This window comes from Pteropus vampyrus, unplaced genomic scaffold (assembly GCF_000151845.1).
Source record: "Pteropus vampyrus isolate Shadow unplaced genomic scaffold, Pvam_2.0 Scaffold134, whole genome shotgun sequence".
In the NCBI taxonomy this organism is placed as follows: domain Eukaryota; kingdom Metazoa; phylum Chordata; class Mammalia; order Chiroptera; family Pteropodidae; genus Pteropus; species Pteropus vampyrus.
In genome coordinates, this window is record NW_011888915.1 from 4,237,030 (window position 1) to 4,249,642 (window position 12,613).

At 42.7% G+C, this 12,613-nt stretch overlaps 1 protein-coding gene across 1 annotated transcript in view; it reads right to left on the reverse strand.

Annotated features, from left to right (window-relative positions):
- Positions 1 to 12,613, reverse strand: part of PPP2R2B (protein phosphatase 2 regulatory subunit Bbeta) — a 411,123-nt gene that overhangs the window by 56,021 nt on the left and 342,489 nt on the right. The window contains exons 6-7 of the mRNA XM_023534916.1: positions 376 to 605; positions 15 to 75 (exon numbers count right to left, since the gene is read on the reverse strand). Coding sequence (XP_023390684.1) covers positions 15 to 75; positions 376 to 605 — 291 coding nt within the window. The remainder of the gene's footprint in view (positions 1 to 14; positions 76 to 375; positions 606 to 12,613) is intronic.

Sequence of the window (12,613 nt, forward strand, 5' to 3'; positions counted from 1 at the left end):
CACTATTACGATACAATAAAAATCATGTCACGCATACCTGTGGTCCATGCTGTCCACACGGGCCATTTAAGAATCCTTTAACAAGAGGAAGGAACACTTAACTGAACTCTAGGGTTTTATCTTATAGTTGACAAAGTCACATCTAGGTTTAATTCATGACACATGAACACCTCTGCACGAAGGAACCGATTCAGAGTTCCAACACAGAGCTAATCCTGGACCACTACTTGTAATTCGACACTTCTCTAACTTTGTTAGGATGAACGAGTACCAGAGCCACCAATGTAATTTCAAAGGGAACACCTCTCCATAAATGTGCTAGGTGTTAGTTACGACTGCTGCCTTCGTTTCACTTTTCCCCAAGCCTGCTCTTACCTGAACACTCCTGATTCAAGCCAATCGGCTATTGGCCCCAAGGAAAGGATACTAAAACTTTGATTGGTTATTTCAAAGTTCCACAGGTTAATCCTCAGGTCATCAGCTGACATGTAGGTTTCATAGTCGCTGTTGACTGATATGGAGTTGATGTGATACGTGTGTGCATTGGCAAAGACTCTTCGTGGGGTGGCCTCCACCATCAGGTCCATGGGCCTCAGCACAGGCACCTGGGGTGCAAGAGAAATGAATCCTTTTAGAACCAAAGCTCTTCTCTAGGAAAAGAATGTGCATGTTGATGTCCTTTAGGTTCATACGTAAAATCATCACCATGTCAAAGGAGCTCTAAGTTAGCAGCAGACACTGATACATCACATGTTCCCATTCCCTTCTGCTCCTTTTAGTTTTACTCCTTTTTCAAAAAAAATGTCACCATCACTTAGCCCTGATGGGCAATATCATCCTTTATAGATCCTAAGCTTTTTTCCAGGACCCTCAAGGTGGCTGCATCTCAGGGGAACTCAGAATCCACTGTGGGATCATAAGCTTCCAGAGCTGTTGTTCAAATTCTTTGTTTTCAAACGTGAAAGCTATTTTTAAAAGGAAGTTATGGGAATATTTTAGAAATATCTAGTTCGACTTAGATTTAAATTTATCCTTCATGGCTTTGGAAGTCTAGACCATTGGTCCCCAACCTTTTTGGCAGCAGGAGCCAGGGCTCCTATGAGAGTCTAATGCTGGATGACCTGAGGTGGAGCTGAGGCAGTGATGCTAGCGCTGGGGAGTAGATGCAAATACAGATGAAGCTTTGCTCACTGGCCATCGTTCGCCTCCTGCTGTGTGGCCTGGTTTCTAACAGGTCACGGACAGGTATTGGTCTGTGGCCTGTGGACACCAGGTCTAGACCCTATCCTGGCTTTGTCCTAAATCTTTAATGGCATTGTGGGAAACACATAATCACCCAAGATTCTAACAGCCAGATCCAGCCATTAATATATAGGGCACCCATCAATATCCTGTTTTACCTGAGGAAATTTTGGCTTATACCTGTTATCTTGGCGTGCCAACCAGGTAGTGTCCATTTTCACATCAAAACTGTCTTAGTTTGGACAACAAATTATATGGTCATCTTATTGATATACAATGGTGTCCAGTGTGTATTTGTCAAATGAATGAGTAAGAATATGTGAGTAAATGTTTTCTTCCCCACAGGTCAGAGAATCAGGCAGTAAAAGTTTCCTATACATGAAGCTCTTCCTGGCAAATGTGAACAGAGACCCATTACTCTTGTGACTCCCTCTTTGAATTCAAGGGCGCTTCTGACTAACCCTGGGTGAACCGGATTCTGAGAAAGTGAGAACACTAATGCCTGAGAGGGGACAGACTGAAACCAAACCAAACCAGAGCAAACCAAACCAAACCCAACCCAACCCAACCCAGCCCATCCCAGAACAGAGGTGTGGTCCTTCAACATAGACAAGAAAATGAAAGGATCAAACACGGTTTTTCTTTCAAGGAAGTCATCTCTTGCAACTGAGCCCTGATTAATTTGATACCAGGTGGTCGATTAAAACTTCACCTTCGGGATCTCTTTCAACCCAGCGGGTGAGGGTGCAGAAGGCAAAAACAAAGGTTACATTTTGTGGTGTAGTTACTTCAACAATAGCACCTTTCACAAGACAGAATTCTCCCAGCTCAGTCTTGAGGGGAGTTTAGCTCACTTTTGAGGGAGTTTTTAAATTGAATGAACAGCTCAGAGGAATCCCAGAGTCCTATACAGATGTGGTGCTGGATATCCTGGAAATCAGAACTGCCTTGAAATATGGATATAGGAAAGCCAGGGGTTCTCTGAATACCGGGGGTGGGGTTTCTTTGTGAGTCCTGCCTCTCGGTTATGGATAACGGTTCTATGGCATAAGCCCAGGATGGCAGAAACTTGGAGACCTGCGTTTTCATCACAGATTCACCATTTACTGGCAAGGCTGTGTGACCGTGGGCAATTAACCTGTGCCTTCTGGGATCTGGTTATGCTACCTAAAAAAAACAAAACAGTGACAATACCCACTGTACCCTAATTATCATGAATTATAATTCATTGCATGATGTAACTCATTCATATCATGAATTATAATTGCCTTCCAGTACACTCTTCCACTCACCCTTTTAGCAACAATTACTGAACTCTATACAAGGTCTTAGGTGGTTCAATTGGTGAGCAAAACTAGACACAGTTCCTGCCTTCATGTAACTGATCTACGCGAAGGGGGCAGATATAAAAATTTCATAATAAAATGCAATAAGTGCCCAAAAGGAGAGACTAGAGGGGTCAGGGGGTTCTGCAGAGGTTTTGCTGAGGAAGTATGAATTGGAGGACTGCGAAGGATGAGAAGGGGTTTACTAGGCCAGGAGGGAGGGAAGAATTTCCATTCCGGGAAAAGAGCTTGGTGCAAGGGTCCAGGAGCTTGGTGGAGGGTGGCAGTGAGTAAGGCAAGAATAAAGGATCCATAGGTCAGTATAGTTAAGACGGAAAGAATGATAGGGAACCATGGGGGAGATGAGGTGACACGGTAGGTAAGAGGCAAGCTCCGAGAAAGATTTTTGCCATTACCCTAAGGAAAAAGAAAAATTGGAAACAAATTTCCAATGATTGAGATATGATCAGTTTCAAAATTTTCATCAGATCTTTCTTGATGTATCGTGGAGAACAAATTAGAGGACGAATGAGATAGAACTTTGAAGACGAAAGTGATACATTATCAAATACCAATTAAGGTACGTCTTAAGGCTTTGTAATAGATAAAAAAAAATGACTTTGCCCTTAGGAACTCTCCCTACAAATATTTATTGGGCTTTTCCTACATTTTAATCATTCTTCAAACATCATCTCAGACGGTTCTTTCAACAATTTTGTGAGATAAGTACGAGTACAAAGTACTATTACAAAGAGAAAACTCAGGCTCAGAGAGGCTAAGTCGCTGGCCCAGGGTTGCCCAGCTATAGGAGGCACAGTCAGAATTTGATCCCAGACTGCAAAGCTAGTGCTCTTTCCACTCTATCACATCTCCCTCAACTATGACACGTGACGGGAAGTGATAAATGCTCTGTGAGTGACACGAGCAAACTGCCAGTAGAATGTATGGAATCAATAGTTTCTTTGATAGTAATAATGGTAGTGGTAGTCGCAGAGTTCTACAACACCTCGATTAGGTGTTGTAGGTGATCATGGTATTTGAATAGGGTGTCTATTCTGCGTGCTCTCAGAAAGACATGCCATGCTTTCATGGTTTGTCATAAAGGAAGCCCCACCTGGAGCTTTTGAGTGCTACCTGCGCCCTCTGCTCTCCAGAGGTAGCAGAGCTCAAAGCAGGCTCTCCAGGGCCACAGAAGAAATGGAGTCTTTGGGGACTTCCCGTGGCTCTTCCTAAACTGCACTCTGGACCTCTGTCATTACGGTGCGTTGTCTGCAGAGGCTGCCATGCCTGTGGTGATGGGGAAGGGAGCATGATAGCCAGGATCAAGAGGCATTACAAAGGGGGAACTGCCTGCCTACAGCTTCTGCTTAACATGACGAGCCTGCCAGCTAATTCAGGCTGACATATTCCATAATGTACCACTTAATGGGGGAAGGCTCCGTATAGGTATCTGGGGAGGGAGCCTCTATTGCTTTGCTTAGATAAGGCAGGGGGCTGAGTGTCACTCAAGGTATTCCAACACCATTTTCGCACCCAGGTCAAGGCCTGTCCACTGCCCAGTGATGCCCCTCACAAGAAAGAAGAGGGAGGCTTGGCCATTCGAGCGGGATGAGATGGCTGATTAGAAAGTCATGTTAGGAGTACATCTCCCACGTGCTCTGGCCACACTACTCTCTTTTCAGGGCCAGGCAGGGAGAACTGTGGGATGCTATTCCCAGAGCATGGCTCGCAGGCAGTCACTAGGGCTTTCTCTGTAGGACACTCACAGTGGGCTTCTTCTCTGTCAATCACTGTTTCAGAGCTCCCCGCCCAAGTCCAAGGTACAATTTCATTCTGTCCTCTCAGTACCCAACCTCATGAGGAAGATTCCTCTGTTTGCCCACCTTCCTGGGTAGATGCAGGGAGGTGAGTGTCCTGTCTAATGTCAGACGGAGAATAAGCTGAGGAGCCGAACCTGGGCAACTGGCTCCTGAGTGAGCATCCTTCGTCATCGTTGCAAATGAAACTATTGGGTTGAAATCTGAAACTGCTATTTTGGCAACTCAGAAATGATCGAATCTCAGTAATTTGATCATTGGTTTGGCTTTAAATTAGAATTTAAATTTGCTTTAAATTGGTGCTTTACGGATGTGACATCGAATCAGGAAGCATTAAATCTTGGAAGAGCCGTTAGAGCCTCTTTTAGGGCCGTTGTTTGTGTGTGTATGTGTGTGTGTGTTGGTGGACGGGGTTGTGCAGTGGGAGGCTGTGGTGTCTAGGTCTTATCCCCTTCATCATTCTTGGTTATATGTTTGGATTCTCAATCATATTTTGCTTAAATAACTATTTCTGTGGATAAGGAAGATTTGGAAATAGCTGACCCGGGCAGTTCCTGAAATTAACAGATGAAGAAATCAAGAGCCTGAGAGGGGGAACGCCTTGTCCACCATCAGCCAGGCCAGGGTTGCCAGCACAGCTTGGTTTCTGCCTCTCATCCCAGAGTGTCTTCTGCCCCCCACACCACGTGCCCGAGCCATTCTCCACCCGACCAGAGCCTCCTTCTGGCCAAATGTCAGAACCAGACAAAACCCAGGATCAAGCCAGGACCTTGAACCTCTGGTTCAAGCCCTCTTTACTGACCCCTCTCAGCAGTGGCTGATGATGCCGGAATCAACTCTGAGTCAGGCGGGTGCTGCATTGTGCTTACGAATGAGAGCAGGGGCCAGTCCTTGGCCCTCGGAGGGTGAGGTGGTTCTGGACTGTACTGCTGGTCCTGATCCTCCCTCAGGCACCTCATACTTCTCTCCCCAACCTCAATTCAGTTTCGGCTCATTGCCCTGAGCCTGATTCTAAAGAATGAGCACCCCAGCCTTGTTGGCAAGACAACCAGCATCACGTTAGAATATTGGCCAAATAATGTCCCAGGGCTCAAGACAGCAGCCTCAGTCTAACCTGCCATAAAGCTTACAGAGCCATATCTCAGCTGTAATATTAGTGGAGGTGAGGAGCCCAGAGAGCTACATGGTTCCCTCCCTTACATCGTTCAGGTCTCCATTTAATTATCACCCTGAGAGAGGCCTTCCCTGCCCTCCCTACCTCAAGTACCATAACCTCCATTCACTAGCCTCTTACCCAGCTGACTGCTTAGAATGTTGTAAACACGTAAGCAATTTATCAGTGACTTCTCATCAATATCCTATGATTTCACTTGGTAGATATAACGAGTCCTGTTGCACAGACAAGGAAACTGAGGCTGTGAAGGTTAAGTAGTTGATATAAAGTCGCACGGCAAGTACCTTGGCCTGGCACTTCTTGACCTTGGAGTCTAAGCCCTTGGTTGTTCTGTACTCTGGACTCTCTAAGGACACACGCAGGTGCGTGGGAGAAAGACAAGTGAATGGACATTTCAGCGCGGGTGACCTGTGCTGTAATGGAGGTCAGCAGGCACTGCCCAAGCAGTGTTGGCCAAATGGGTCCTGTGTCTACCTGGGGAGGTCAAGGGAGACCTCAAAAAAGGAATGACTACTCAACCAGGCAGGACGCAAAGGGTTTGTGGAAAGCCACCAGTTAGAAGTTGGGGACAGGGAGGAGAGGGAGCTGTGATCTCGTCAGAGGGCGCAGCACATGCAAAAACTCAGAGAGGAGAGAACAAAGTATGTGTTCAAGTGTGTGAGTCTGTGTGTTCTGGGGCTGGAAGTTAGTGATCAATTATTCACTCAACAAATACTTATTAAACACTCCTCTGTATCAGACATGAAGAAAATCTGAGTTGGGTAAGAGGGTAGAGCATGGAGGGTGTGCTATTTGAGGTGGCGTGGTTATAGAAGGCCTCTCTCAGGGGATGATATTTGAGTCGAGACGTGAATGAAGTGAGGGAAGGCGTCATGTGGCTCTCTGGGGAAGAGCATTCTAGGCAGAGGGAACAGCAAGTGCAAAGGCCCCGAGGCTGAAGCATTCTTAGAGTGTAGGAGGAACAGCAAGGGGCCTTTGTGGCTAGAGAGATGTAAGGAAGGAGCATGATAGAAGAAGATGTGAGATCAATAATCGGGTGCAATTGGGAAGATAGGAAAGATGCAAGGAGGTACTGACTTCCGTTCCTGTTAAAGATACTCCTTCCCCCTTGCTCTCTCTCCCTTCTCTCTCCACTCTTTCTGTCACTCCCAGCCCCTCTTTCATTCTTCTTTCCTCTGTTTCTTTCTCATTATCTTTGCTGCCTCTCCCCTTGGGAAATACAAGATCATCTTTCACTTCCCAGAACCTATTTACTAACAAAATGAATGTTGCTGTCACATGGCTTATTTGGTGACTATACTGGCGATTCTTCACAATCCTCCACAGCACCTACACGGGTGTCGGCGGGTCACAAAATCCCTCTCCCGAGGCACACAATGAAAGCTGAGCAGAATCCTGGAAGCCCCCGAGGCCCCCACCTTAAACGACATCTGTGAAAATGCACAGCAGGGAGAGGCTAGAGGTGAGGAATCAAGTGTCTTCATGTTCTGACTCTTCACAGAGAAAAAACAACAGCTGTGTTTACCATGGCAACCTCCAACGCCCCAGTAAGTTGACAGATTCTGGGCAAGACTCAGAAAGAAAAGATGGCCAGATGGGAGCTAAAGAACAGAAAGAAGATGGGGTCATGGGGAGGGAAAAGAGAGAGAGATGTCCATCGGTATATGAATGTGAATGGATATCAGGTATTCGGTAATCTTGGGTCAAATCTGATCGAGTTCAGCTGACAAACATTTTAATACCCTTGGCTGTTAAGTACAATCAGCATAATTGACATTATGGGGCCTTTCGAAAAAATTGCTCTCAATTTAAATCTGTCAGGGTTCAACAGATGTTCCTGCTGCCGTCCCTAAATAATTGAGATTATTTTATATTGAGACTGACAGGATAGATCAAGGTCATAAGGTTAGGTGGGTTCCACTTCATCAATTAGGAAGTACATGTAGGAATGTTATGACCACACAGCGGCCCCAGATAAAACATTCAATAAACGTTTATTGAGCATTTACTATGTGTTGGGCAGTCATCACACAGAGTATCTTTATGAAGCTTCGTGGGGCAGACAATACACAACCCCTGATCCCTTCTTCTTGTTTATAGTTAGTTCTTTTGGGAAGATGAAACCATGGTTGTCTGATCTAGAAAAGAAACAGATGAAGGCCATCTACCTCTTCCTTGTTTGCAAGGACACCCTGACACTAGGGCGCTGGGACTACAGGTTTGAGGCCTGGTGGAGAATATGGGGCGATCATATCATCTCATCTAGAGGCACTAAACAGTAAAGCAGAAGAAGCTAGGAAGTTCCAGATTCCAGGCTCACTTCGAGTTTGTCGCCCTGCCTTTCCCTGGGCTTCCTTCAAGAAACCACCCTCCGTGACTCTCCAATGACAATTACTGTAGGTTTGAGATAAAGCCAACAGCTAGAGAGACCCCAGACTTCATTAGCAAGGAAGAGGGAGAGTCCTCTTGAATGGGGGAGCCATTGGGTCCACCTGTAAATAAGCTGCTGCAAAGCCACAGAGCTTAGCGGTGAAGAACAGCTATTTCAAACAGGGGTATGTGATGACTTCCCAAGATTTGTTTGGAACATTTTTAAAGGAAACACTTTCCCCGTTTCTCACTTCCATACATTTTCCTTCCTAAATCAAATCATCTCAAGAGATACCCACAGCCTAGGTTCTCTTTCTCCCCTTTTTAAAAGAAAGACATAGGAGACACACCCTCACCCATCCTGAATCTTACGATGGTGTTTACTGTCCGAAGTATGAACGCTGCTGGGAGGGACAACAGAACGATATCTTCAATCAAGCACCCACAAATGCTCCTACCCCTAGCTCATTATAATATGAATTTCTAATAAAATTTTACTTTTTGAGTTTTAATCATTACTTGTCAGAATTACATGTTTATGTTGTTTTGGTCAGTTGTGTTCTATTAATTTTATAGAAGACAATTATATCCACAAGAAAATTTTAAACACATACATATATGGAGGGGAGAGAATCTATTTTTGTTGTAGAAATGATAAAAAAAACTTTTAACATTTATTAGGGGGAAGTGCAGTGAAAATACATGTTCAAAGAAGAAAAAAGAACAATATGAGGTTCTGTCTTTCAAATAACTTGTCTGCATACTCTTTTGAAGGATATTGGCGGGTATCCAGTTAACATGGCATTTAAATTTCACTGGATGCATTAAAGAGGTGATTTAATAGTTTTAGTATAAACTCCCTCTGCTCAAAGAACTCCTGAAATTACATTCTCTGTAATTATTTAACATTACAATGGAAATGCTTAGTTGTCTACTTAAAATTGCTCAGGAAGCGACATGACTTTTAAAAATTCTTCTAGGAAGGACACAAGCACAAATCTGAGATTTTTATGGTATAAGAGAATTTTTGGAGTCATGCAGACCTGGGCTTGAATCCTGGCTGAGCCATTAACAAACCATGTGGTCTTGGCCATGTCAATTTCACCTTTCTCCATGTCAATGTTCCTTCTGTAATGTTAGAGATAGCAACTCTCTCCATAGCTTTGTTAAGAAAACTTAGCGCAGGGCCTGATATATACCATCTAACAAAGAAACATTTATAGAAAACTTACTTTGTGCCAGGATTGTGTTAAGCACTTTACTATGTTATTGAATCTTCACGATGACCTTAAGAAGTAGGTACTAATGCTGTTCCAACTTTACGGATGTGGATCCTGAAGCAAAGGAGGTCGTGAAACTTGCTCAAGGTCATATAGCTACTAAGTCGTGGAATCGTCCTTGAATTTAGCAATCTGGCTACAGCCCCTGTGGTACCTATTATGAGAACTTTTACCATTAACTTCCAATTGTAGAAAAATGGTCCATTCTGAGAGATTGCCTAGGGAAGATTTTCTGACTTTTCCCGTTGGCCATGAGTTTAGGCATTCCTTCTATTCCCCCCAGGAAATTCAGTCACGATTACAGAGCTTAGCTTAAGTTCTATGCCATCATCCCTAACACAGCATCCTAATATAGCATCCTTCAGGACAAGTGTCTAGCAGAATGATTGATTGGTCACTGGGTAGCAATTAACTTGATTGGGGAAAAAAACAAAACAAAACAAAAAAAACAGAAGGTTTTTCTGCCTTGAAGTTTTCCAAATAGCTCCTGTCCACATTGTCATGAAAACCTTGAACAATATGGTCGTTCATCCAATTATCAAACCAACCTGGGGGGCAGAGTCTGGCATTGTGTGTACCCGTTATTAAAGGATAATTTGGTGTAACAAACCAAATCGAGTATGTACAACGACTGTCAAATAAAATAAACCACTAACAAATTAAATTACTTCCATTTTCGGTGGGAAGAATGCCAGTCATTTTTCATTTTTAAAAATATGCATCTTAATTCCATTTTATAAAAATGTGAAAAGAAACATTTACATGCCTCTTGTGCTGTCTGCACTAAGATTTTCCATAGGCACATCTCTCTTGGTCCTGAGGCACTTTCTCTCAGAGAATTAACGAAGCGTTAAGCCTCATCCTGGTCAAAAAACTTGTTTTCTTCATGGATCAACGGTGGACGGAGTTCAAAAAGCAGGAGTGATAGGTTGGCTCCGGCTTCCAGCGACATATCACAGCGGTTGTTTCCAGAATGAAACTGTCACTCAAGAGCACCCCGCCAAACGCCCCAGGGAATCCTATCCAAATAATATAATTTTTAGATTTCCCTGATCACACCCTTCAACAGCCTCAATATGTCCCTGCTTTCTTCTGTTACTGGCTTTGTCATAGAGATTGAAATAAGCCTGAGAGGAAAAACCCTTTTGGACCTAGTCAGACTTTGTGCTTCGGGTTCTTAAATGTCTTAGAATTATATTCATTCATTTGACGAACATTTATGAAGTGCCAATCACTGCCCTAGGTTCTACGTGTACAGAGTGAACAAAACAGATTGGTGGTATTGCAGCCCTAACAGGAAAGAAAGACATTAATGTCTCAAAGTGGATATGTTTTATAAACTGTCACTGATGCTGTAAAGAGATGTACGTTGTTTCAAAAGAGGAAAATATATTGTTTCATTAAAAAAATAGGGGCTCTGAGATTGGGGAGTTAGGTAAATTGTTTTTGAAGTGACAACTAACTCTTCAAAAGCAGAGCTATAAGCATTCTCTCAATCGGTGGATCTTAACTGGGGGAAAATATTTGCCATTTGACAATGTCTGGAGACATTTTTGGTTGTCACAACTGAGGGTCTGCTCCTAGCATCTAGAAGGTAGAGGCCATCTAGAAGGATGACGCTAAATGCCCTATGATGTACAGGAAAGCCCCCAGAAACAGAGAAGTAGCCAGCCTAAAATGTTGACAGTCCTGAGGTTAGGAAACCCAGCTCCTGAGGAAACCCTTCTGGAACAGAGTCTAAATCTAGGGTTGCTAAAAGAAACCCAGTATTAACTTTCACAAAAAAGTAGCAAGAAATTCCGGTTCAAAATCATAGATGTTCTGGATTAAAAAGTATACATATGGAAGAGAGATAGAGATGGGGGGTGGGGGTGGCACTTATCCCCTATTGCCAGCTACAAGAACAACATACAACCCATAAAAACTGCCTGGAGGGAATATATATATTTTAAAACTAATGCATCAAAAATGGTTTTTATGGCAGAATAATAATTTCATGCTCTCAGTGTCTTTGACTTCTTTTGGCCTCTCTATGGAAAAGAGAGGAAAAATATCTTTCCCTCAGAAGATAAACTCGCTATCTAATTACCAGTCCATGCAGCAGCCTGTAATTCTGCCAGTTTTATCTTATTTTTTCTCCCAGACACTTCCATTTTTCTGCCAACATTGTTATTTCTCAGAACATGTTTCTCTGTTCACTGCCTTTCCTGTTATTTCTCTTGATGTTTCACATTGTGTAATTCCACACGCAAAAAGGAGACATCTTAAAATATCCCAGTAGAGGAAAATTTCAATGAATACTTGTAGGTGGGAAGGGGGTGAGATGGGAAAAGGCAGTTGTTTAATTTTTGGTTATTTTGGTTAAGATTAATTACAAAAATTGTTTTTGTTTGTTTTTCAACTGCTACTGATGAAAATATTTCTAAAATCTGTTCACACACTTTCTCCTATTAATGATTAGAATCAATATCACTGACTCTTTGGTAACTAAAGCTTGACAAGATGTGAGGAGTGTCACAGTTATTTATCACTGTGGAATACACAGCATCAAAAGGATAAATGTAAGTTTGCTATCAGCCTCAAGAATCTTAGAGTTGGGAGTTACCTGAGAAGTCATCACACTAAAAAGGTGTGGTTGCAGACAAAGATGCATCTCTCAGAGCTTTGAAACGTGGCCCCGCATAAATGTGAAGAAAGCTACATGCATAGGTAAACGTTGTCAGTGCTGCCTCCCGCCAACAGATGGCGGTAGTGATTACTAGTGACACTGATTTAGGAACAGATCGACATATGAATGACCTTTCAGGATTGCTTCATCTGGTTCCTATGCCTGGATGCACATTAGAATCAAACGAGGCCTCTTATTAAAAACTGATGGCTGTGGGGTGGGACTCAAGTACCAGGACTATTTTGAAAGCCCCCTGACCAAGAGCCAAGACTGACAGCCGATGACTCTGAGCGGGTAAATGGAAGGGTTTCCATACAACGAACCTAACAGTGGTTATCTTTTGGGGTATGAGATCATATGAGTTTAAAGTTATTTTTATATTTCTGTACTGATCGAGGTTTTTATGTTAACTTTGAAAAAAAACACTCTAATTAAAAAAAAACAGATAAAAAGGAAGTCATTTATGGAAGACAAAAATGACAGGAAAACGGTTACTATTTATAATATACAAAGAGTTTCTAAAAATTGTTAAAAAGGCAACGCGACAAAAATATGGGCAAAAGATATAAATAGAAAATTTAAAGAAAGTGAAAAACAAATGACCAAGAAATATACAGAAATGTGCCTAACCTTATTTGTAGTCAAGAAGATACAAGGATTTTTTAATCTTTAATTTTGCAGTAGGTTAATAAGATTTTAATCTTTTAATCTTTCATCTTTATATATAAAAATTTACT